We start from the raw sequence: 27651 nt of genomic DNA on the forward strand, positions 1-27651 counted from the left end.
GTGTCTATCGAGGGCTGCTCGTTTTTCATAGAATCATTTTGCCGTAATGCCCATTGATAGCGTCATCTGTGACACACAACGTGCCATAACTGACACGTATACAAGTGCGAAATGTTTCAGAAGATTACTAACAGACGACAGAATTACATTTTTCAGGATACTTCAATAACAGGCTACAGGACGTGCGACTTCATATCAAAAAAAGGTCTAAAAATTGAAAGTGATATAAGAAAACAAATCAAAATGTTAGTATACTGTTATCCCTCCGCAGTTACTGACTTGCTACCCACAAAACGATCTTGGTTCGCATTGGACGTTTTTTATCAAAACGGCTTAAGTTTCAAGCTTTTTGTAAAATGCCTAAATGAAGTCTGCCTTATAGTAGATATTTCATAATATAATAAAAGTCAAATATGAGTCTTGGAATTTTAACCCAGGGTTATGCAGTAACATCACTGATACTGTACACAGACGTTAATCTGAAAGCACATACTGTTTTACCAATTAAACAAACAGGCACTACAACGGTGACAGTCAATGTCAATTAATAAGAACTTTTCCTTATTCCATATTTTATCTTAGTTACTTTTTATATATATGCGGTTACTTTTAAAACGACTACTACTAACAACTGTACTACTAATGACGATGAGGAGGAGTCAAAGTTCCTGTATACTGTATGTTACCTATCGGGTATCGCAAATTCTTCTGCTATCTACATTATAAAATGCCATGAAAAAATAATAAAAGACAAATACACTTATTCGGGTTTTCTTGTTCCATTTTTTGAGCGAAGGAACAGGACATGAAAATAACGGGCTCCTCATTCAGCTTGAGAACTAATGTTTCCGTAGTTTCTTGTGTCCATGTGATTCCGAGTTGCATGTGATCCAGATAACACTCCTCTTGGGAGGGGAATGCGAGAAAAAGTTTTGAGTCGTCCATGCATTCTGTCAGTGTGTCCTCATGCTAATTGCAAATCCAGTTCAGCCACCTACTATATAACTCTGCAGTACATTAACATAAAGATATCGACGTCATCCTGCATAATCCACTGAGTGGCACTTGAAATTTAAGAAGTCCGGACACGCGTGGGTCTCAACTTAGAATGCAAAGAATTTTGCACGTTTTCGAAAAGGAAGTGACAGAGCTCTAAACAACAAATTTACAAGACAACACCAGGTCAGTACTTCTTGTTCTGAGCTACAGTATGTGCTGTGTAGAAACCCAGGAGCTGGAGAGATAGGTAGTGCGGTTTTTGCGTCATCGGGATATCGCCTCATGTACCTGTACGGTGCACACAGGCACTGTTACAACTGTGTTACTGTATTTCTGTGGAGACCTCTTATACTGAGTACACTGGGCACATGCAGCATATTCCCACTGTAAGCAATCACAGGCTGTCCACATCAGGCAAGTGTGCTTTATTTTATTATTAGCAGAGCTTTTTTTTCCCTGTTAGGCACTTTTTGCTTAACTTTTTGAAGTTGTGTTATTTCGTGCTGTTTATAATATTCTGTAGGAGGAACGTGATCGGCTGCTTCCTGACACGCGTAATATAGCGTGATATTTGCTTTGGAGAAATTTTAGGGGTGTTTAAATTTCTTAGACTTACCAACCTTTGAAAAGTCAATATTGTGATGGACAAACAAAGATTACCGTCGTGCAGTGTATGTCAGGAGCTCGACGGTATCCATAAGGACAGTTTGTCTGAGTGTCTTTACCAATTACCAGTGCCCAGTGACTAACTTGACTCAGCACAGTTTAAATGCATAATGTTACTGTGTAACTTAACATGATATTTTATACATCTTAGAAATAATTTTCAAGTAGGTATTGTTAAATTGGAGATGTCATTATCTGTAATCTTTATGTTTGCAAATGTTTCTTTTCCTGAGCGCTTTTCCATTCTTTTTGACAAAGTACATACTCAAATAGCTCTAGGACTATGGATATCCTGCATATATAAAATACAGTATACAGTATACTCTTCTGAAAAAAATTTTCTGGGATTCTGTAATAGAGAATATATCAAACACAGAATGATCGATTTACTTTCGTCTAAGGCCGAAGCTATCAATATGCGTACTCCATATGTACTCTGAATGGTCAATATTTAAAACTGTGTAATTTGAGTTCTTTCTGAAATCTTTACAATTACATTTTAAAATAATTAAAATCATTTTAAGGGATGCAGGCATTCAGTCTTTCAAGTATTCTGTATGCCATTTAGATGAATACTCTAAAGCCTGCATGCCTATACTGTTGGTTATTGGTGCTTTAAGTTTAACATGAAACAGTTACAGTACATTCCCAAATATGTTTTGTTTGTATTAACTTTAATATTCAAATAAATCTATTGAATGTACACATTGTTTAGGAAAATCCCATATCAAAGCCATAACACTTTTTTTTCTTATCTTTACACTATTGATAAAAAGACAAAGGATCATAATACACCAGCATGGGTAGCAACAGTAAATGTGATTCTATAAACCTGTTTGATGTTACTTTTCCTTCTCCTTCCTTTTTCCTAAGCTTTCCCAAGATTATCGCTGAAGTTACCGTGACTCTATTAAAGGAAAGGGGTAGAAAAAGAGACCTGAGGGGGCAGTCAATGCATAATTTTATTACTTACAGATTATTGCAGTTGGTTTAAGAGACAACTTGTGACTCCTGTTTTTTGGACTTTACTATGATAAGAACCAAATGTGAATTCTATGGGGGGGAATGACTAATTTTAAGGGTATTGTTTGAGATCTTTTCTTGGTGTTAATACAATGTGGTTTTGGCCAATCAAAGAGGGTCCTAATGTTAAATACTGTACTACTAATAATATTAAAGTGGTATATTATTGTCAGCAGTTATTTATCACTCTGGAGGTATTTTCCTTTCTTGAACTTTGGGGAGCGAAATCAGATAGTGGTATAGGTTTAAACCTGCTTCCTCACATAGAGGGGTAGTTGGTTGCCCTCATAATTGTATATATTGAGCCATTTTCAGAGCCATGATGGGCAGCAAGTAAGAGATTTTAATGTTATTATTCCTGCACTCCAAACTATAGCTTTTAGAATCAATTAGATTTATGGTATTTATGTTGAAATACTCAGTGAAAACTAGTTTAGGAATTTAGTTTAATTGAGAAATCTATACTACGAAGAACTACACACTTCTCAGAATTCAGACTTCCTATTTATGTGGAGCTTATTTTACTAAATCTATTTAAAGAACTTTCAGAGGAGAACCATTTTTTTTATTTGTGATTTTCATTCTTAACATGACCTCTTTGATATGTTACATTCTGCCAAGATTATCTGTGCCATTTAATCGTTTTCTATATAAATTAATAGACTTGTTGGTGCATGTGTATTTTTACACTGCTGCTGGTCATGTTTTCATCAGTACTGAATACCTGTTCACCAAACCATATCAACATCCATTCAGATATACATTATAAAGTTGGCTAAAGCCAGTTTATTGTAAGTCCAAAAAGTATTTTATGCAAAACTACATAGCAATGTCTAGTAGGTCAATTATTTCATGTTACTATTTGTTTTTTATTGTAATGGATGAGATTTTTCATGTTTGGTGTTCTCATTTGCAAAAAACAAAATCACAATCCTGTGAGATGTATTTAGTTACTGTACATACAGTAGCTGTAGGATGTAAGGACATGTAGACTTGTATTGTTGCCCTTCATTTTAAACAGTTACTCTCTAAATTAAGAGATATTATTCATTATAGACATATTGTGTTATAAGGTATCTGGTCATACTCAAGTAATACATATATTTCATAAACATACCCATACGTTCACTGTTTCTGTTCAATTTTCCCTTTAACTTTGGAAACATTATACATTTTTAGAAATTTTTGGATGACATATGGCATCATTACATCATAGTTAAATTCATCTATATTCTAAGTACATATAAAAATATTTTATTGTAATTGTGTATGAACTAATCTAGTTACTTCATATTCATTTGACTTCCCATATTACCTATGAACAGCCACTACTTGTTACATACAGAACTACTGTAGGTGCATCACAAGGACTTTAAACAGATGTCCTGGATTGAGGAAAACAGTATATTTTGTGACACAACAGGGTTATGTTCATTTATACATGTTGGACTAGTGTCTGTGTATCTTATGTATGTAATAGTATTGAATTGGAAACTTGTTACAAACGAGTTCTCTGCTTAAGGTGGCACAACCTTAATCCATGAAAATGGAACATAAAACATAAAACTGGAAAGGGCAGGTAAACATTCTCTCAAACATTGGATTGTATTAGATCCATTGTACAGTATATTAAATACCTTATATCACAGTCTGTATTTGTTATGTAAGCATACAAATGTACAGGAGACCCAGTAGTGGTAGACTTAAGAGATGTGCATCTGTTTGAAGGACTTTGAACTTCACCAATAAATGGAAGGTGTGTCAGTAGCAGCAAATCACTGATTAGAAAGTGCCTAATGGGGCCTCTGGGTCTTTGTCACATCATGTTCCTGCTCACACGCAACTTTCTGAGCCTCCATGAATAAACAGCCTCCCTGCAGGTAGAATAGCCTGTGACCAGAACAGGCATAATGAGTGGTGTATAGAAGAAAGTGCAATTGCTTCTTCCTGCTTTTCGTAAAATATGTCATCAGTTTGCACCTCATGTTATGAAGCTGCACTCCATGTCCTCTGTACAATTTAGATTTATGTAAAAAATGTTACAGTGTGGTGGCTCTGTGGCTCAGGATCTGTGCCTGTGGCTGGAAGGTTGCCGGTTCGTATCCCACAGCCGGCAGAGGAATCCTACTCGGTTGGGCCCCTGAGCAAGGCCCTTAACCCCAGCTGCCCCAGGGGCGCCGTATAAATGGCTCACCCTGCGCTCTGACCCCAAGCTTCTCTCCCTGTCTGTGTGTCTCATGGAGAGAAAGTTGGGGTATGCGAAAAGACAAATTCTTAATACAAGAAATTGTATATGGCCAATAAAGTGATCTTATCTTATCTTAAAATACCCCAAAATGGTGAAGTAACCTTGCACAGTGCATGTGGGTTTTTTCTGTGCTTTTTTAGCATATGAATAATTGTCCGACTTGTACTGACCTCATGAGATATTCAGAATTGTGGGCTTCAACCTGCAAAGATGTTGTCACCTGAGAGCAGGTTGACCTCTGTGATGTAAGCTTCAGGAGTTCGGTCCTGGGTCGCGTCACTAACTGATGGTGACTGAGATTTCCCCTTAGTGTTTGCCCCAGATCTGGCTGAGCACCACAGAAAAAAAGGGGTGGGATTAGTAAACTGGGGTTCTCTCTGGTCCCAGCAACCCCTGAGATTTCCTGGGTGCTCTTGGGGTGGTGCTGTCATGTCATTGGGGTTGCCGTAGCCAGTGACGAGTGGGAGGCCTTGAAGGCAGAAAGGTAAGAGGAGTCTTCATACACTTCCTCATTCTTCCATGTGAGGTGGCGGGGTTCATAGCCATTAGCTGAATCATGTAAAGTAAAAATAGGTGATTCTAAAATTCAAACAAAAGACTTCAAATGGTGTTTTACTGCCTAAACCAAAAGGTGCAGTGAAGGCAATAGCACTTTTAATTAATGTGATTTTTTCAGATTGTAAAATTTGGATATACTGTATAGGCTTATAGCTGAGTTAAAACACATATTAGAAAACATATTAGAAACTTTAGCTGTAGTGTAAACCGTACTCCTCATATAATAAAGTCCAGCTCATTTTGTGAAACTGTGAACCAGATTCCATCATATTTTTAAGGTACCTAGTGTTCACATATTATAATCCCATTACATGACTGAGCACAGCATTCTTAGGAATCAGTCTGGATTTGTCATCTGCTGTTTGCACATTCTGTGGGTGTTCATATAATCTCATTTCAATTCTAATATCCATATCTATATTTCCTGTCACTAGGTTTGTACTTTAATTTTATGCTTTCAGAAAATGGGGAGCATATTTGGCACTGAAAAACATTGAAAATCCTCATGTTAATCTTTCGAAGGCATTTCCACGTCAGTGCTTTAGAAGTGATCGGGTAGTCTAAAATTCAAGGGCTCACCATAGCATTACATCATAATGAGCTATTAGTTTTATTTTCTCTTGATTACAGCCTTGTTCTTCACCTCAGGAGGTGTGTGCTTGTAAGGCGAGTAAACATGGCCTTCCTGTTTAAAATGAAAACAATAGGGAACAAAGCAGAAAAAAGCCATAGAAAAAAAAACGTAAACTGATCCCATTCAGAGCTGGCTCTTCAAGAGTGAGGGGAGGTGAGCTTTCCAGGTTAACAACTTCCAGTCTGGATAGGGGGTAAGCCCTTTTGCACACTTTTGGGAGTGGTCTTCAGAACTAAAATTTTACCTAAAAAACCAACAAACACTTAACAGCTCAAGTCAAAAACCTAAGTACCTCAAATGTTCCTTTAATGAGGGTGGCAGTTTGTTGTTAATGGCATTTCCATACATCATTTTTTAACCACTCAGCTCCTGCCTTTCCTAATATACATTGAGGAATGGTGTAGATTCCTTCTGCAGGCTTGCAGCATCCGAGATGAGTAAAGTCCTTGACTGTTGTGGTTCTGTTCCTTATCCGCGAAGGAAACTCAGCTGCTCCCAAAGGAGTAATCGGCCGTTAACTCGTTCCTATTAAAAGAAATTAGGCAAAAGGTTATGTCATTATATATTGTGCAAAATCAAATTCCCAGGGAGCTGGACAATAAAGATTTTGGGATGTGCAGCACTTACCAGAAGTGTGTTATTGAATAAATTCCAGTAAGACTTTTGGAATCCCAAGAGTGCTATCTGGTAAAGAATGATATCTTCTCAGAGAGAAAACGTAGGTTTTGAATTTATACCTTAAAATGTATCTTATGTATCTGCAGCTCAATTTATTCTAACCATATGTGTTCAAATAAATACTGGTGTATGTACAGTACATTCATGGTTATTCTCAGAATATAATTAGTTTAAATGTCTTTCTGTAGTGTTGAGTTCACCTCTTGTCATTAAGGTTCTACACGGCACCTATTCTGACTTCCTTTGTGGTATAACAGACTTCTACAAGTTGTCTTGCGTGCCCTATCATATAATCATTTCAAATATTGAAGTGCCATAGTAACTTATTTGAGTTTATTTGCCCACTTCGTGTTTATATTCTTCATTTAAGCCAAACGTGTGCTACAGTATGTTTAAATCACTGCTTTACTATGACTAAGATTTCATCTTTTGAATATGATGCAATTTTGTTGCACGTGTACCCATAATATTTTTTATGCCACATCTTGACCCACATCTTGTAAAGCTCTGGATTAGCATCAGAAAAAATAAAAAATACATTTTGTGCTAACCTGCAATCTAACCAGGTGGTCTGATTCATGTGGTAGAATTAATGGATTCAAAGAAAATTCATTTTCTAACCTTTTTTTCTGTTTTTTAGAGATGTTCGTTCAAAATTGCTTATGACTCTATGTCATGAGCTAATTTCAGTACAAACTTTGATCCACTGCTAAATAATGTCATGAAATATCTTACTTTATGTGTTTTTCATCACTGTAAAACAATTTTTCCTTGTAATAAAAAAGTAATTGTATTGTTTTTTGGTCTTAAAATTACAGTATTTGTTAACTTCCAACTGGAACCACATGCTTCTGTGATAGATTCCCATGACTCTTACTGGGAATAAGCAGTTTTCAGATAGTGGTTGGATGTAATTGATCGAAACACATTCACATAAGTTTAGTTTTCTCTACTGTTTCAGCTAATCATTAAACATTTCAGAATATATTATTTTCAGGGACACAAAATTGTAAATTTTGTTCAAATAGTGCTTAGTTAACATTCAGACTGTTTTTTTTTTATTTTAACATAGTAATAGTACCAAAGTTTGCTTTCATATGAAACCACCCAGTTCTACGTAAAACAACTGCAGGATATTGGCAAGACAAAAAAACTCACAACAAAAAACATTATCTGTCCCCCATCAAGAGAAGTGCAACTGAGTGTCTGTAAGTAGGAATGAAGCAACAGGAAGTCATCTGCGTTTACTAATACTCCACACTGAGGCCACATGATTGTTAGCTGTCTGCACTTTTGCTAAGGTTATGTTGTGTCAAAAGTGGAAAATGTGTGTTTTAGTTCCTACTAATTGGGCAAATCCACCAAGGGCATTACCCACTTGCTAAAAGTCAAAAGTTCATCGCTGCCACCTCAATGGAAAAATCGTAAATTTTGGATGCCAGATGTCACAGCTTTATAAAACAGTGTATGGTGAGTGCTGACCCTTGTCTTTTTTTATTTTTCATGAAATGTAAGTGAATTGGTTCCCTAGCATCAGCATCAGCATAAGTTCTGCCAGTCGGCATTTCAAAACATACAAAATGTGGAGGGAAAAAGAAACTATTATAAACTAGTATAACAAAAGCAAAAAAGAAACTTTTCACACTACTGTAACGGCTCTTGAATTAGCCATGTAAAATATATTTGTGAAGTTTTAGAAATTGTATAAATTTGCTAACTCTCACCTACAATCAGAGGTGTCCAATTCTGGTCCAGCAGGGCGGGTGTGTCACAGCTCTCCCTTAGATCAGATCTCATCTCAGGATCAATAGGAAATATCTGTTAATGGAAAGTGTCTATGTATTGAAATGTGAAATATGTTTATTCTTAAACAAGCAAACAAAACTCTCAAGTAGTTTATGTCTGTTGCTATTAAAATATTATTTCAGCTCCTGCATGGAATACTAACCATTTAAGGGAAGAAATGTCAGATTTGATAAATGATTTGAATTAGATAAGATATTAATTTGGAAAATGCAATAAACTCGGGGGGTTTTCCCTCAGCTTCACATTTTGTACCACCCTGCTGATCGAAGAAGGAGGTTCTTTCAAAAGCCTACCGTCGTGTTTCAGCGATGACCTAAATCTGAACTAGCCTGGTATACAGAAATGTATCATTTTTCAAAATGTAGAAATTTAGAAAGGTTGTGCGATGAACTAACCTGGGCAAAGAAACAAGCTGCTGCCAGGGTCAGGAGTTCACAGCCTCTTCTGTTCAAGAGGCAAAACCCTGCTATTGGTTTTGAGGTTTCTTACTCAGCGCCTCAGTGTGTTCTCTGGGCTTTCCACTGAAGATGAAATGATTGAAAAAGCAGAGGTGTATGTCAGGAAGCTGGACAATTTTTACATATAAAAGTTATTCGGCACCATATGATTTTGAAACTAATGATTTGTGTTCATTTGTGAAGTACAGTACAAATAAACTATTTTTCTCACTGAAAGTTATTTTTTTGTAAAGATGTCAAACTGTAAAGATATTCTCAAAGTTGACTCCGTTTATCATATCTTTTTTTTCTTTACGCATTTGACAATGTTATGTGTCTAGACAGCTTGCAAGAAGTATTCTAGTTCTGATTGCACAATAGCGTACAGTGCAATACAGGGTGTTCTTCATAGTAAGCCCTGCTCATATTTTGGAAGAATCTTGAGAATTTTGTAGGTGTTTCTTAAATATTATTTTATTACTGACATTGTTATCTAGTTACCTTTAAATATTCATTGTTTCTTCTTGGATTAAAAGAGGTGATAATATGTATGCCATTTGTAGCCAGTTATTTTATTGTATACATCTGACTTTCACGTATCCATGTGGAAAAGCTATACATTGTTTTTTTTTCAGGACAGTCACCAATGATAAGAGGCCATTCCGGTGATGACGATCATTCGGTTCAGTTTTCTTTACAGTCTCACTACTAATACTGGGAACAAACCCCCAAGTATGAAATCGCCCTAAACATTCCCCCCAGAAAGGGATCATTTACAATTGCCACTAAAATTTAACAGTTGTGCTAACCGTCATGCTACCATGGTGCCAGTGTTGAAAATGTAAATGTGATAAATCAACCAGAAACTAAAAAAGATCCCTACCCTTTTATCTTGATATTCCTCTTTCCATGGCATTTCAAACATAATTCCGGTTCTTCATGTCTTAGAAACAGGTGGATGTGATAAGGATATAAGAAAGGTTGTAGTTGGTCCTTTCTGCCCGTTTAGTTGCTAGTAGCTAATTAAACTGAGGATCTCAATCGGTAATTTTTGGAAAGAAGTCTGGGTCTTGGCATCAAGAGCATGGCTCGGGATCTGGTTCCAGACTCCCACAACCCATTTGGGGATTTGGAGGTTTGGATCTGCTATTAGCAGAAGTATCTGGAGTAAATGGTGACCTCTCGTTTGTAACCCTTCCTACATTCTTCTTTAAAAATCTTATCTTCCCTTTGTAAAGTGTAAATGAGTCCATTGCGTTGTACACTTTGATGATTACATTCATGTTCTCCAGGCATGTTTGAGTGAAAAAACATTGTCACACAATAAAGGCCTCTCCAGGACGGATACGTAATAGCCTTTTCAGTGGCACTTGTCCTAGTTTCCCTGCAAACAATCTGTTTTTGAACTAACTGTTCCAGGATTTCCATTAGACAGGCATTCAGGAGTGTCACACAGCTTTACATAAGACATTTCTTTGGGGAAAATAGGCCTATCTCTGTATGGAACATCAACATTTAAAGTTCTAACAGTCATAAAGTATGCACAAATGTAAAATATGCTTCTTACAGTATCCATTCCCAAACATTTCTGTCAGCCTTGTCTCCTGGCCATGACGTTAATTCTTTCATTTCATTAATATATACTGGAGCAAAGCAAATGAACACCAGTCATGTGCAAAGTGTCAAAAACTATTACCTTAGCAATTCAGTTAAAATGGCATTAATGAGTCTTGTACTCAAGCCAGAGCCAAATTATGATGTGTTTTACCTTCTGAGTTATGAAGTCAGTCAATAACGAAATGAAGATACTTAATCAAATCTAAATGAAAAGTATATTAAAGTAATCCCTTATACAACATAATTTGGACAGGCCATTCTGTAGAGCCATAATATATTTCCTAGGTGCCTTTTATGGCCCTGTATTCATCTACTGTACTTTTCCTATTTCATACATTTACTGTAATTTACCAATAATTTATTCTAAAAATTCTTGAACCATATTAACGTCGGTAAATGGTAAAGGAGCTTGAGAAATTTGAAATTCCTCAAAGAGGGTTAGCGATTTTCAGACCAGGATTTCTGTGACATAGCATCAGAAATGTAAATATAATACTATCTCTGAAGATAATGTAGTTTTCACTCAAATCTTAAATATCTATGCATTAGTCAAGGATTAAATTGATTAAATCAAAGCAGACAAGTCAGTGAAACTCAGAAATTATTCAGGTATTTTCTGATGTAGCTTCTTTTTGTTATAGAAGCTATAATGATTACAATACAACTGACAAGAACATATAATACTTTGGGATTTAGGGAATTAAGCAAAAATGTAAAGTTTTCTTGTTCCAAGAAGAGAGTTATAGAGTTAAGAGATCCAAGCAACCATAAATAAAGGTTGTTGTGAAGATTGGGCTAGCTGCTTGTTTAGTCATATTTCTAGGATGACTTATCTTTTTCAAGATATTGCTGAATGTGGTCAAACAGGTTGTACCAGTGTTAGCCCTGTTCTGTACAAAGATGGTAGCTCTTGCTTTTTTACTGAAGGCATAATGTAAGAAGACACTGAAGCAGGGTAAGTTTTCTTCGATCATTTTTCCTAACGTGCCATGTACAGTAAGTGCGTTTCCAAGCACCTGTACAAATACTATACAAGTATTTTTACAGTGGAATAACAGGAGTATTGAGCAATTCATCTGAACTGTGATTCTGTGATTGACCTACCCCTCTCAAGTGTGGCCAGTCTGCTTTTGAATAAAGGAGAGATTTGATCTGAGCATGATCTGCTAAATACAGTAGCAGGTGATATACTGTATCTAAATACAGTGTTACATCAAAATGATTTATTAGTGAACTTATTCACACCTGCAATTTAGTATGGTGTGTTTTATAAAGTGAAAGATGTATTTTGTTGTGAACTAGAAGAAAACTAAAACTGCCTATTGACAACTAAATCATGATTTAATTATCCAGTATTTCTCAGTGACTATGGACAGCCATTATGTGTGGAGCTTTCTATTGTAAATGGAAAGTTTTAGGAGCATGGGGCTAGACACTGATTTCTGCACATTTCATATTTCTTATTTCAAAGTTATTTCAAATTTCTACACATTTCAAAGTCATTTTACAGTATGGGAGTTTGTGTGAATTATGGTCGTAACACTTAGTTTGTTTTTTTTTGTGAATAGTACATGATATTGGATCCATTAATTCTACAGTGGTGGCTTAATTGTCTGGTTCCTTTTAACAAAGAAGTTTAGTAAGTTTTTTTCTCCATAGCTATGTAGGCGTTGACAGATTTATTGTTCCTTTCCAATGACGTAGTTATAAAACTCAAGCTTTTTCTGAATTTGCTGTAAGTGCACTTACCCTGGCAAAACATACCAAATTTCATTTTAGTGTTACCTGTTCTCCAACATTTCTCCAGAGTTGCAGAATTATACATTTTTTATCCAGTGTGCTTAGAAACCCTGCATGGGTTTAGTTCCGTCATCTTATTGTGGGTGTATCCTTTCTGGTGATTAGATGCTAAGAAATACATTCCTCTATTACTTTTACTTTAGAAAGTGTTTCTAAAGTGCTTTAGAAAGGGTTCACCATTCAACATTACTAGTCTTTACATTATTATATTTAGTATGTGATTGTACTTACACTTACTTAGTAAATCTTACAAACAGTATTGTTAAAACAATGTTCAATTCACAGGTGAGATAGAGAACATAATGAATGAAATGGCATCTGATTTTTGTCATAGAATTAGGAAGCAAACTTGTGGTATGCTTGTTTTGGTATTTCACTCCTCTAGAAAGAAATGCAGAATGCAAAGTATGTCCTCAATTTTGGCTTACATTCTATTTCCTAATAAAAGGCTTAAAACGTTTGGGTTATTTTTTTACAATTTTGTCATTTTCTCTTGTGTTTTTAACTACATATATACAGTACATGTAAGAAATAGCCTGCTTGTGTCCACTGCTTGCTGGGATAGGCTGTGGTTCCCCTGTGACCCAGTATTGGATAAAGCAGTTAGAAAATGGATGGATGAATGGATATATACAGTGTGTCAGAAATTTGTTTTTTGTGTGTTTTAAATGATTGGTAACTTGTACAATGTTTAATGTGTAAGCTTATTTTCTTGTATAAGTGAGTTCAACATTTAAGATATATTTAATGAATGTTAATCTGGTTGATTGTGTCATAGTCATAAAGTTATTTTGTTACTGGAGAGAGGACAATATTGGGTGTTTGTATTTAGTTGACAAAAATAAGGTCTTCTTTATTTTGGACTATGAAAAGAAAAAGTATTTGATTGTGTCTAAAACAAGTTAATGCATTTATTTAGTATTCCACATGACAAGTTTATGCTGAGTTATTTAATCTGGGTCAATTCACTACATTTTTGGACTAATTCCCTTTTAAACATATGTATTTCAACATGTGTTTGTGACGCCAGGGCTTAACAGAATGTATACATTTTCTTAAGACATCATCTGTCTGCTCCTTTGGGTTTTCAAGTATGTGTTGTATAATGTAAAGACATAAAGATAATCCGGTGAACATTTAGGAAAGCTGCCTTTTGCTGTTCACAAATAAGTCTCCAAGGTTTTCTGACAGGATGTGAAGTGTTGTTAAGAAATATGAATGAATAACATTGCATTGTGTTTTGCAAGAAACCTCCCAACGGAGATAATTGCATACAGTATTTCACTCGCCATAAATTGCTCTTCATAAAACTACAGCTGGCTTTTGTAAAACAGAATCCAGAAAGAGGATTTAGCCAATAAAAAAGTAGGTTAGTCATCACCTTAAAAATATACCTTATATGCTATAGCTCTTACTAAAGGAAAAATGAGAATATTAGTTCTGTACTTGTATGAAAGCTGGTATAGCAAAATTGGTATATCAATCACTTAATGGTGTTTCATGCAAGATTAGACTTGATTGAAGGACAGAGAATTTATTTTATCTTATTTATAAGATAAATCCACTTTGCTTTCAGAGCCTTTTGTTAATATGCTTTCTGTCAACTTATACATTTATCACGTAATAATATTACATCATTCCAACACACTGTATCCTCTATGATTCATTTCAGGTTTTAATTTGTTCACTGTAATTGAAACCAAAAACAGAAATTCTCTTCATTCGCACTGTGGGCAGATGTGACATGGATTTGAGAATTTTGGCTGAAATATAAAAGCTGCTAAGAATAAGTGTTGCTTAAATGTTTCATCATCAGATCAGTGAGTCCATATCTGAAAAACAAGTCATTAATGTGTGATTCAGCCACTGGTGTGACTGGGGGGGAGTTTGGCTCCAATATTTCTGGACCTCGCCAACCAGAGCAAAGGTCCCCCTGCAAGGAGCTTGTTTTCCTAATTTCAAAATGGACATCGATTGTATGGAAACAAAGTCTTAACCTCTGCTATTTTTAGTCCACTGCCCACTACTTTCCTCATAGAATGTTCTTTGGAAAATGTGTCTTTTCTTATGGCCAGAGGCGGGGGCTGTATTATAGCAAGTCAATTTCAGAGGAAACTCGCTGATTGAGGAGTTTGTATAAAATACCGGCAAAGGAAATATAAGTGATTTAAATAAGCACTTCCAGAAAATATTTTTTTGTAAATGAAAATAGATTATATCCAAATTAACGTTATAAGAAGCACAATTCATTTTTCTGTCACAACGAGGAAATTAGATACTGTGGGCTAATGGCTCCAAGCAGCTTTTAATACGTTGTTATTATTAGTTATGAAGTCTCTTAAAAAATGCTTTATATACTGTATCATAAAAAGGTACTTTTGCATTAATAAGATCACACAACAAAAGTATAAAATATATGTATGAAAGGTGAAATATATTTACTTTTTCTTTTTCACATATGTATAACAAAACAGTTCTATTGCTTAACCACTGTTAAATACATGACTATAAATTAAATACCTTTTTTCATTTTCACTATAAAGGTACATGGAACTTTGAGAAATATGAATAGCCTAGGCCATCTTTCAGCTTATATCATTTACAAAGCTTTAATGTTCCAGTGACCAAGTGTTCTCCACTTTGAGAATCTACGAATGTGCTTTTAAACATGTGTAATGTGGAGAGATACCAGGTAAATCTCTTATTAAGATCATTATGTGGACATAACTAAAATAACTGATGGCCTTGATTATATAAATTTACCTGAAGGTCATCTGAGTTCCTTTAAACTGGGTTATTGCACATTCTGATTGTTAGTTCATATAAAAGTTCAACCAAGTTAGAGTTCACTTTGTTATCTAATATCTTTGTTTTAGTTCAGAGCACACTCTGTGCTGGATTTCAGAGTGCATTCTTTGAACGTAAGGATTATGTTTCTGATTCTTATTAACAGCTTTCTAAAATTCTTACTTCTTTGCTTTTGAGGTGAAAACTTTCTTAATTGTGTGTTATTAAAATACATTTTTTGAAACTTCACGTCTATTAAATACCTGGCAGTTATTCTAATAGTGGTTATTGGGCTTCCACTTTTAGAGATTGTATCTTCTCATTAAGATTAGAAACTTTATTTTTCTTCTGTTCGTCACAAGATTCTTCTATAAATTCTTCCTTTCCCCAGTGATAAGGCCTTAAGACATTGCTCAGTAACCCCCCAGTGAGCTGGTCACAGTATTTCTGCAGCATGACAGTTATTTCCTATTGTTCAGATTAATTTGCTTTTGCATCATTTTTACTCTGCATGGTGTTTTCAGTGGAGTTATAAAGTTAACAGTTTAGCACAATTCGGCATCAAGTGTCAGCTACCAAATTAAACCAATGGGCAGTGTTGCTCCTAATTAAAAAATCTTTTATTCACATACTGTATCATGCAAATAACGAGCAGTCTTCATGACAACTTTGCCTATATCAAATTTGTGGAAAAGGTCTATACCCGTATTTCATCATATAAATCGCCTCATGCTCTGAAATGAAGGGGAATTTCCATAAACATTGTTTTACAATTAACACCTTGTTTCCATGTTTTAGACTTTTTTAAGTTTAGTTTGTCAGTTTAAATTTATTTTTAAGGTTAATTTACCAATTGCTTTAATGCGTGCCTTGTCAATGGACACTGTAACCCACTGATATATTTATATAAATCAATTTTAATAAGTAAAAAAAAAAACTTTAAGTACTCCTAATGGAGTCCATAAAAACAGATTTCAACACAACCTTTTCAGATTAGTAATAATACTACAAAACATTCTGAATCATATACCATAGGAATCAGATATGGTCCATGTCATTAACATTCCTTAAAATGATCCCCTTGAAAATACAAAATTGTTCTGTGTTCAAACTGTACCACAGTTTAGGACGTCTTGGTACATCTTACTTGATCAATACAGCCAGCTGTGGAGACAAACGAACTGCACTGTGTCCTCAGGCGCATAGTGATGTTTTATTGTTTTGTTTCTGATTTCCAGCTATGGTTGACACACAGATGCCAGTTTGGCCCATGAATTTTGGACTGAATGCAGTGGATCTGGCAGACCTGGATGACAGCTCTCAGTCTTTTGACATGAAACCCTTCACAACAGTGGACTATTCCAGCATCTCCAGCCTTGCTTATGAAACCAGCCCTCTCCCAAGTGAAGACCTGGCGCAATTCGACTACATGTATGATTTCAAAATGAATGAAAACCCAAGTATGCACGGATTTTATTATTATCACTTTAACTTCAGCCATTTTGATTAGGTTGATTTTGATTTAGGTTGTAAAGTCCACAAGATTGTTGTTACCCAAGAATACTTTTATAAAGTTGTACCTTGTGTAATTTATAATATTATTTTCACAGTTTTACTGCGGTTTTACCTTATTTTCGCTATGATTTACAGTGGTTTTGACTTCTTTACTGTGCTTTACTACAGTGGACCATAGGGCTACCATGACATATTATTTAGATGAATCCCAAAAGCTGGGTTTGTTATACACTCAGCCGCTTCAACATTACTTGTGGATCTGAAGCAGTGAGCGCCATGGGAAAATAGTGTTCTGATTCCTTTAAAAGACAGGTTAGTGTCAAGTTCAAACCCTTTTTACAAATGATAATTCCTTATATTGTGTTTTCTTTTTTCAGATACAATAAAGATGGAACCACATTCTCCTCCTCAGTACTCTGAGAAAGGCCAGCCATACTCGAAGCTTCTTGAAGACAACGCCAACTCGATGCTCAACATTGAGTGCAGAGTCTGTGGCGACAAAGCATCTGGGTTCCACTATGGAGTTCATGCTTGTGAAGGATGCAAGGTATGGATTAGTCCTCCCAACAAGCTACAGCTATTAAAATGTGGGACCTTCTCTTCTCTTTGCAGTGTCATCCAGTTCAGCGTTTTATTTCTTTGAAGTTCCCAGTGTAGCTTAATTATTAACTAGGTTTCTGGAATTGTATGTCCTTTATCTTTTACTTAACAGTAATAAATCAAAAACATTTGGTACCATGATGGCACGATATTAGTGTTTCTTTACCGTTATGGTATTCTCTGTTGCTTATGCGGTATGGATAAGCAGTTTTTAGTACTCACTTTTCTTGCTGTTTATATATGTCTACAATATATCACTTTATTTGATGTATTAGGTTTGAGGGTTTTTTTCCAATCTGGATAATATCAAAATTTAAAAATAATACATGACATAGGAAAATTCTTTATACTCATTTAGAATCTCATGAAGTCTGCTCACAGTTAGGAAATTAACAGTGTGCTGTTCTTTGCTTCAATGATGTGCTGTAAGAGTACATGAAAGTCTTTATTTGAAATGAAGACTCGCCAAGCTTGAAGTGTCTTCCTATCTGTGTACTGTCTGTCACATTAACCACAAGTAGATACTGAGTTTCCAAATTACCTCACAGAAAATTTGTATTATTAGTTGAATTTCAAAACTGAGATGACAACATTATATGAAAGGAAAAAGGGAGGGCATTCAGTCTCCTCACCCTGACCCAGCCCACATTTCCATTACTCGTAGCAGTTTTGAAATATATTTTTATCACAAAAGGTTCTGGCTAAATATTTCTTATGCTGTTAGAGAACCTAAAATGTGTCCAGTAAGCTTTCACGTATAAGCTGAATACTGTGAAAAGCAAGTCCTTTAAAGTGTAAAATTTTTGTCACAATGTTGAAGTAACTTCTTTTAAGTGGGCTTATATTTAGCCATCTTTTCCAGAAATGTCAGAAATCATGCAGGCTTTTGATGGAGAGCCATGTCTTTTACTTTCCCCATTCCAAAAGTATACAATGTATAAAAAGAAATGTAACACTTTATTTATTTATGTATGTGTGTTTTAAGAAAAATAAAATATGTCCATTTTAGCTATTGATTATATGTTTTGTTGTGTGTCTCTGAATAATTAATCACCCTTGACTTACTGTGACACATGTAAATTTGAATCATTGCATGAGCACTAAATCTCCTCATTAGTGAGAGAATTAATTGGGCTCAGGTGATGATCAAGCCTGGTGGAAATCAAAGAAATATACAGAATGGAACTAGTATATAAAACAATATTGTGTCTTCATGCTATTGGTATATTTCAGACTAATCTCAGTTTGCTCAGTCACTTGTCGTCTAGAGGTCTTGGCTGCAACCTAGTGAGATGTAATAGAGAAAAAGAAATGAAAACGTTCCCTTTCAATATGAAGACACAGGTCTGAAGATCACAGGATATAGATGCACGTCCCATTGTCTTGTTTTAATATATATGTTTTTTTAAACTTTTTCTAGGGCTTCTTCCGTAGAACGATACGGTTGAAGCTGGTTTACGACCGATGCGATCTAAACTGCCGTATTCACAAAAAGAGCCGAAACAAATGTCAGTATTGTCGGTTTCAGAAGTGCCTTATGGTCGGCATGTCCCATAATGGTAAGCAGTGCCTCCATTGTCCGCTTCATGCCTGTTGTCTCGCAGAGAGATAAGAGCTCGTGTAGGCGAGGTGGCGCTCTGCAGAAATGCAGCTCTGCCATTGTTTTGAATTGGTGTGCCAGCTGCCCGGTTTCCGTTCACACCTTTCGAGACTCGGAAATATAATGTAGTGACTTTACATGTAAAAGAAAAAAAAAGAACCCATCCTGGGTGTGTTTTTTTTTTAACAAAACAAAGCTTCCTATGTGTGGTTTAATGCATAACTGTATAGTTCCTGCTCTCAAAAAGGGGTCTTGGGTCACTCGTTTCGAATGGCTTCCTTTCAATACATGATTGTGACGCAATGAAAACATATATATGCACAGACAAGACGAAAGACCACAACACATTGTTGGCATTTCACAGAATTATATGGATAATTGAAAATTACATAGATTGATTTTTCAGGAGGCATTTCTTTACGAGCAGGGTTGTGGGTGCGTGGAACTTACTATCCAGCCATTGTGTTGAAGCCTATACCCTGGCTTCTTTCAAGAAATCACTGGATGAGATCCTTGAATCTATCAAGTGCGAAAACAAGCTAGATGGGCCTTTTCATGTTTCTAATGTTCATTGAAATCTTGCTTTGGATTTGCAGACACCTATTTTACAACATTACCCAATCATTTGAAAGTCCAAAACATAGTAAGACCTATTTCGCATGCTGTAATGTCACCTAATATTCCCTATCTGAAGATGATAAAGGTATTACTTTATTAGTAGGAGTTATATGGTTTAACTAGCCATAACAATTATCTGAATTATTTCTTGACATGAAAAACTGAATCTTATCAGGCTAGTGAGCGTTATTTCTCAAATTTTATGATAACTAAAGTAGTTCACAATTCACAGATTCTGTGGTGGTTTGGGGTTTTCTGATGGTTTACTTTAGATGTGTTTTCATGAATCATTGATAAGGTGCTCAGCCCCTGGGCTGCTGAGATTTCATTGACACTGAAATGCTGTGTCAGGGCTGTTGGCCAGGGGCCCAGAAGTAGGAAGTGTAACAAACAGAAAGAGTTTATTAAAGGTGTGAGGCAGTTAAGTGGTGACGAATCTGAGAATGGTGGTGGTCATGGCATTCTGCACCTGAACAGTAATCAGTCAGTAATTTAAATGAATAACATGGCTAACTACGCTCTGAAAAAAAGATTGATATAGATATAGATCTTTTTTTAACCTATAGTTCACTGGATTAGACATGCAATTTACATTCTGATAACAGAATGTTTCAGCTATCACCACCCATGTCAAGAAATGCAAACATTTTTTGCAATACACGTTTTGCAAAAGGTTTTATGTGTGGAGTTCATAAAACATTAAGCACATTTAAATAGATGCAGGCATCTAGTCTTGTAGTACATGCTTCAGTCTCAGGGCATGTATTATCTTCTGAAAAGCTAAAAACGTAACTCTGGTATAGTCTATTTCAAGAATCTCATTTCCTTTCTAGTGTAGGACTCAGACTTGAAATGTATTTCAAGAGAAGAGGTCTGTTTCAAAACAAAACAAGGACTAGCTCTTATGCGGGTGACAGTTGGAGGATGTTTTATTTAACTTTATATTGTTCCAATTGAGGAGAAATAAAACTCTTTACTGAGGTTTAATCCATTGTGTCTCCCTCTTTCTAAGAAACATCTCTGTTGCTGTCTTTCAACTGAATAGTAAAATATTATTATTATTTTTTAACATCCTATAAACATTACTCTACTTTTAGATACTTAGTAACCAAGCTGAGAAAACACTGTTTTAATTTTGTGCAACAAGCTTTTATTCTAGCTAAGAGAGCAGGGCAGTTGAATTTGTTATAAAGAGATGTCATGAATGACATTTGGAATTTTGCAATGTTTTTTTTTTCTTGTTCCTCAGCCATTCGTTTTGGTCGCATGCCCCAAGCAGAGAAAGAGAAGCTTTTGGCTGAATTCTCTTCGGATACTGACCACATGAACCCAGAGTCTGCTGACCTGAGAGCTCTTGCCAAACACTTGTATGACTCATATCTGAAGTCCTTCCCTTTGACCAAAGCCAAGGCAAGGGCCATCTTGTCTGGGAAGACAGGCGACATCGCGGTGAGTGGCTCATCACTTCTGCTTCAGAAATGCACTTCTACACTTGTTTGGTTAGAAAGTGAACATGGATCCATACAGGAACAAGTAAAGGTTTATTCTTTAAATAGAGAAGAAAAAAACTGTTTTGGCTGTGGAGCCTTCTTTGGGAGTGTGACAGCCTACGCATGCTGACGCAGCTACCTACTTGAACTACTGTGGATCCATATAGCATGTGAATACAGGAAAGCTCATTATTATATCTGTTCAAAAGTTCATAAATAATACCATTTGTATTTCTTTTAAACCACTGAGTTAGTTTGGTTTATAATTAAAAAATTTCCCTCTTTGCCTAACGCAATTTTATGTGTATATTTTATCTTTAATGTTTTTTAAAGCCTTAAATATATATATATATTTTGGAGAAGAGCATTTTTCCAAGGAAGATAGTTGAATAATTAATTTGGAAAATGAAAATCAATTTTTATGCAGTTATTTTCATTCTCCTCCCTCCTGCAAAACTATGTATTCAGACACAAGAATTGCAGTGAATTAATACATTCAAAATAATTGCTGTTTATCATTACTTTCTCAGCAGTCGAGTAACTCCACTGTAACTAAAGATCTAAGTAATTCAGAAAAAAACATACAGTGCCACCTGCTATGCTTGTAAACCATAGATCTGAAAATATTCCGGAATGTTAGAATTGAGCCTTTGATTAATGATATTGACACTCCCTAAATATACAGTATTTACAGTCAGAGACTGGAAAAGGCAGTCCTCAAAGCCCTGGGGGAATTCTGGTTTTCAGCCTCTTCTTACTCAGCTGAAATGAACTTAGAAAAGGTCAAATAACCTATTTTTATTTCCTGGTTTTATTTAGTACTACTAATTGAAATACACCTGTGAAATCTAAAGGAAATAGAGCTTGAGAACTGGACTTTTCCTTTCCTGTTATGGGGACGGTTTGGAATTCAGATGGGGAGCAGTTCCAGTTGAAGTTGTCTCATGTGCTGGTTGATCATGCTATTTAGAGATACAGTTCTTCTTAGGGGTTAATAAGTAACTTGTAATGTGGCTTTAATTGCTTCTGAGCTCTCCAGTTTTGTAACTGCATGACCATGTAGTGCATTCCTATAGTGACTTTCGGTGGATGTAAAGATATTCCACATTATCACTTGATCATCACTTGGTTACTTTATTGAGCATAAGACAGTTCGAGCATAGCCTTGTCCTGCACTGCTCCCTCAACGAGAAGACACGTATTTGTTGTTGCAGACGGGTATTCACTATTTAAAGGATGCTTTGTGTTTTTAAAACACCGAGGCATTCAATGATAATCATAAAGTGTATTTCTGGGAAGTGATATCTCCAAGGCTGTTAAATATCCTTTATTTAAGCTTGTTTTGACTAGCTAGCCTGAAGTTATAGGGCAGATGAGACCATACAGCTGTTTGTTTTAAAGACAAAGACAAAATGGGCAGCAGGATTGTGTTAACAACCTGTCAGAATTATTTTCATAAAAATTATATTTCATGATATTTTATATAATAACTAGTTTTTGCCAATATATTTCTAAATATTTTATGTGATTTGGCACATTAAACTAAGTTTAGACATATTTTTTCTAGGATGGTATTTTTGGATTTGAAATGGATACAACAGAATTTAATTTATATTCAGACAGAAACAGACAGACAAAAAATCACACTTCATGTAAGGGTGGATTAAGTACCTCCCTAGTATGTTTATTAATATTACACAGAGGGATGTAAGAGTTAAACTTGACTACGTGGAGGAATTTTTTAGGGGCCTAAAAGGAATAGCTTTACAAAAGAACGGGAACCTGTACTTCAGGACAGAACAGAATTGTTTTCTTTTCCTGTTTTCATAACAAGTGACTAGAACTGACAGGGTGACAAGACAGTTAGTGCTTCAGGTGTTACACTAACTGCCATGCTTCCAGGTGCTAGTTTATTCTGACCTTCAAAAGACATGCTGGCTAGATTTGATTGGCTGTATATTTTAAATTGTCATGTAGGGGAAGAGCAGTTGGGAGCTGTCAGTCCTGTGCCTCAGAGACAGGCTCTCACTTGTCACAACTCTTACCAGAATAACCATCTCATTACCAAACGATGGCTATATATACTGTAGGTCTGAAATGCAAATTGCATCTCTGGTTACTTTTTAATGTCCTGTTCAAATATGTTTGTTCAAATATACCTCTTCAACTACCTTAACATGTCATTTACAATCTGTTAAGTAACATTTTCAACAAGTGAGCTTCCGACGCCTTGAACGAATTAGAATAGATGGAAGATAGAACTAACGGCAACTGTTTGTCTTTGTCTTTCCAACAGCCTTTTGTAATCCACGATATGAAATCTCTCACCGCTGGAGAACAGCTGATACACTGCAAGCAGGTCCCACTCCTAGAGCATAGACAGGAACAGGGGTTCAGCCACGAGCCCAATGACGAGGCAGAGCTGAGGTTCTTCCAGCGTTGTCAGGTCCGCTCGGTGGAAGCTGTCCGGGAAGTCACAGAGTTTGCAAAGAGCATCCCGGGTTTTGTCAACCTCGACCTGAATGACCAGGTGACTCTCCTAAAGTATGGTGTCCATGAAGTTCTAATTAGCATGTGGGCCTCTCTCATGAACAAGGATGGAACCCTGATCTCCTATGGACAGATCTTCATGACCCGGGAGTTTCTCAAGAGCCTCCGGAAACCCTTCTGCGAAATGATGGAGCCCAAGTTTGACTTCTCCGTGAAGTTCAATGCCCTTGAGCTGGATGACAGTGATATGGCACTCTTTCTTGCTGTGATCATCCTGAGTGGAGGTGAGTTATTTTGTGTACAGCAGAAGGCGGGTGCTAATTTTGAAGGTTATATTTCCATTAAAGATCACAGCTTTGTCATACAAAGATCAGACAACATGTGACAGAAGTTAATTTTCTTGCCAGAGAATATAGATTCACTGTTATTGCAAAACTGGAATCAAAATGGTAACTCTGGGTTCTTATGCTCAGTGAGAAAAGCTCAGCCATAGTTAAAGATTACATCTGCTTTAAAACCAGTGAATCAGGATTTCAAATGACATTGCTTTAGCAAAAAATGCAGAACTTTTGAAGGATTTACTTATTTCATAATATACCCTAGGCAAATCTGCCTGTACAGACTGACTTTGCCTAATGGAAATGAAGAGCATGAAATTGTGCTGGAAGAGTGGAAAATCAAATCAGTTTTCACAGCCTCAGCCCGCTAACTTTAGAGGTGTCATTTGTATTTAAGGTCTGTGAATAATCTTGCGTTATGTTAATGCTAGTTTTAAATTTCACTGTAGCAGCAGAAATAGTAGTAGTCGGTCAAGATTTCTAATCTAGATACAGTCCTGATCACCCTTTGTATCTGCAGCCTTGTTGGGACCCAGGGATCTCCTTGGAGTCAGATTTGAAGTACTGCTATTTGTTGAGTTATTCTTTTCATTGCAGAAATGAAACAAGTCATCTGCTGCTTGCATACATTCTAATCAGATCGCTGTGTATTGCCCAACCAGTAACTGCCCCAGGGCATTCTCTTTCTGATAATATCCAACTGCAGCTTGTGTTCAACTTTTAGCTGTTATTGGCTTCACTGCCAGCATGTGACTCAATATCTGCCTTGACTGTAGTTTGACATGTGGTCATATTGCTCTAACATATTGCTCAAAATGTCTTAGACCAAGTGAAGACATTTACAAGGCTACAAACTTGATTGAATTTGTAGTCTATATTATAATGCAAACATTTTAAAAATGTATCAGTTTTTATTTAACATTATTTTATGGGGACTACATCGTATGCTCTTCTCCTGTTTCTTGGAACTAATGTTTTGGCTTTGACAACGCTCCGAGAAAAAAATAATCTTTGAATATATCCACAGAGGCTTTATCACCGAGGATGTATTGATAACTTAAATGTTTTTTGTGTTGGGAAATATAATTGTGTCCTTGAACTTAGTTCACTAGATTATTTAAAATACCAGCTACACAAAGGTCTGTAAAATATTAACTTGAAATCAAGGCTTTACTTAAAGAAAATACGACAGAAGAGTGTATATTTTTATCTGAAGGGGTTATCGAATTCAGGTCTAGTGATTAATCAAAAATTAAATTAAATTAAACTACAAGCTGCATCTGCAATGAACAAGGAGAGGTTAATTCAACATGGGAAAGTAGAAATATATAAAAAACGCATTTCAGCTGTTGACCCTTCTCCTCACACCTAAAGAAACTCCACAGCCATTGGGGTTTTTTCTGTTTTGTTTCTAATTTTCAGCACGGAAATAACCTCTGTTTGTTGAACTAATTGAATGATTGTCTTGCTCTCAGAAAAGGTTTACTCTTACAGTGACTCTCAAAGTGCTGGTGTGCTCTTCTAGGTTTCTAGGTGAAGCAGTAGTGTTTTCTTTGTCGAGAAAAAATAAAGGACATATTTTTAATGAGGCACCAGTGAGGGGTAGGGGTGAGGACGTGTAACTGGAAGGTTGTAGTTTCACATTAAAAATGGGACACTGCTGTTATACCCTACAGCAAAGTCCTATACTTGTATGCTATACAACAATTAAGTCACTTATCAAATCTTATCATCAAATACAATTATTAGTGATAATGTTTTAAAAGCCATGTGTTATTGTCTTGCAGATCGTCCGGGTTTGGTGAATGTGAAGCCCATTGAAGACCTACAGGACACTGTCCTGCAAGCACTGGAACTGCAGCTCAAACTCAACCATCCCGAATCCCTCCAGCTGTTCGCCAAGCTGCTGCAGAAAATGACGGATCTCCGTCAGATTGTGACAGATCACGTGCGTTTGATGCAGCTCCTCAAGAAAACCGAAGTGGACATGTGCCTGCACCCGCTTATGCAAGAAATAATAAAGGACTTGTATTAGAAAGCAGAATTCACAGCTTTATCTTCAGTGGCACACCTAGGTAGAGCAAGACTCTGCAGGGTATATAGAGTGAATGATACAATAAGGTCACTTTTTCCAGGCAGAGTGGTGCAGGTTTCTCTCAGGTTACTATCTAAAGGGTTCACAGCATTGGCCTTGATGTTCCCTTAGGCACAAATGGTAAATTTTTTTTGATTGATTTTTTTTCATCTCACCACTATAAACTGAGCTAATGTTTTATCCACCTTTTTGTATGTTTTCTGGACAAATAGAGACAGTAATCAGAACAACCGGAAGCATTCTGTTCTCTCGGATTCTGTGTGGATTGCAAATGAATTAGGGATACTGTCTGAATCAGAAACGTTATTTCTGAGTACAGATTATGTTGAAAGTAATTGGAAACTCTCAATGAAGAAGTGTTTCTTTTTAAATGCTTCCTTTTATAAAAAAAGAAGCTGCACTATGTCACTGTGAGGGAAACTTAAAAACATCTTAAAATTTACTGTGAATATATGAGAATGTCTTTTTTGGATTATACCTTGGATAAATATACTACATGTATAATTTAGCATTTTTACAATTCTATAGTCATAAACCTTTATACATGCTTTTTTAAAAGGTCTTTGTGAAAGAAAATTTAAAATGCGAACGGTTAAACATATATGAAGTAACAATTACAAATGTAAATGTTTATATAAAGAGCTTTAGCCCATGGAAACATACTGTGATGTTTAACATATCACTGGAATAAAATAAATATGGAAAATGTGATTATACAACAAAAAGTAAAATAAAAGCAGAAAAATGACCAAAGAAAGTTAATTAACTAGGAACAAAAACATTTTATGCTGAATATTATTTTTATCTTTAATCGTTGAAAGGAAATATTTCATTGCTTAATGAAAATTAAAAAGAACTTTGGCTGCATGGCAAAATATGTTACCAACGGTTTTGTACGTTACTCTTTTTGACAATGTTCTTCTTTTTTTATATTTGTACGTTACAAATCTCTCATGGTGTAGAAAATCCTTCAATTTCATGCTTTCATAGACGATAACCTGTATAGCTGTTTTCATAGAATTTCTTGCAAATGGTCTCTTTCTAATTTTCTGTCTTACGATGAGCTCTTTTTATTGTTCACAATTTATTAAATGGATCAAAGCATGTAAGGTATCATTACAAGGAAATGATGTATGAATTTAGTACACTTTTTAGTCTCAAGGTACAGTTTGTCTTTTCAATTTACAAAGATGTTGTGTCATTTGAAGCCAAGTGGGAAACCTTAATGCAGCTTCAGCCTAATTTGTGGCTACTTTCTTTTCAATTTGAAAGAGGACTTATGTGAATAAATTGCCTTTAAATGTTGTGAGGAGTTCTTAATAATTCTGATATGCTTCCATTACTTCAGAGCACTAAGATAAAATGCCCCAGTTGAGGTACAGCAGTATTGACATTTCTTCTAGTCCCCAGTTTAGTGTGTCAAGTGAACAATTGTTTTGGGCACAGAAGAAAGAGTACTATTTAGAAAATTGAATTTGGAGTGATTTAAAAAATAATACCAAGGAATATAAAATACCGAGTACTGTATATTGATATGCTCAGCTGAAATCAGATTACTGTGCCCTCGCAGTGTCCTCTGAAGGAACAGATAGGTCCGCTAGCTATGACATTTACTCATCTTATTAATCAGTAACTACAAGAGTAAGAAGGCA

The 27651-nt window shown here is 35.8% G+C and overlaps 1 protein-coding gene across 3 annotated transcripts; it reads left to right on the forward strand.

Annotated features, from left to right (window-relative positions):
- Window positions 1-934: 934 nt before the first annotated feature.
- pparg (peroxisome proliferator-activated receptor gamma) lies at window positions 935-27302 on the forward strand. 3 transcript variants are annotated; one of them, XM_088916302.1, is made up of 7 exons: window positions 935-1182; window positions 16492-16713; window positions 17146-17315; window positions 18789-18927; window positions 20836-21035; window positions 23373-23850; window positions 25692-27302. In XM_088916302.1, exons 2-7 carry the CDS (start codon window positions 16494-16496, stop codon window positions 25937-25939), a joined length of 1455 nt encoding a protein of 484 aa, XP_088772428.1. In that variant the 5' UTR covers window positions 935-1182; window positions 16492-16493; the 3' UTR covers window positions 25940-27302. The 3 variants fall into 3 exon arrangements, with proteins under 3 accessions (XP_088772428.1, XP_088772426.1, XP_088772427.1); XM_088916300.1 differs by lacking the exon at window positions 935-1182 and adding an exon at window positions 1349-1413; XM_088916301.1 differs by lacking the exon at window positions 935-1182 and adding an exon at window positions 11539-11621.
- Window positions 27303-27651: the final 349 nt, after the last annotated feature.

This window comes from Atractosteus spatula, chromosome 5 (genome assembly GCF_055471065.1).
Source record: "Atractosteus spatula isolate fAtrSpa1 chromosome 5, fAtrSpa1.hap1, whole genome shotgun sequence".
Lineage (NCBI taxonomy): Eukaryota > Metazoa > Chordata > Actinopteri > Semionotiformes > Lepisosteidae > Atractosteus > Atractosteus spatula.

What these genes read in the sequence shown, in the direction of transcription:
- pparg (XM_088916300.1), top strand. Translation starts at nt 1,368, where the DNA reads ATGCAGCATATTCCCACTGTAAGCAATCACAGGCTGTCCACATCAG. An exon ending in CAAAATGAATGAAAACCCAA is followed by an intron (nt 16,714 to 17,145) that starts GTATGCACGGAT and finishes TTCTTTTTTCAG; the next exon opens with ATACAATAAAGATGGAACCA. An exon ending in ATGCTTGTGAAGGATGCAAG is followed by an intron (nt 17,316 to 18,788) that starts GTATGGATTAGT and finishes AACTTTTTCTAG; the next exon opens with GGCTTCTTCCGTAGAACGAT.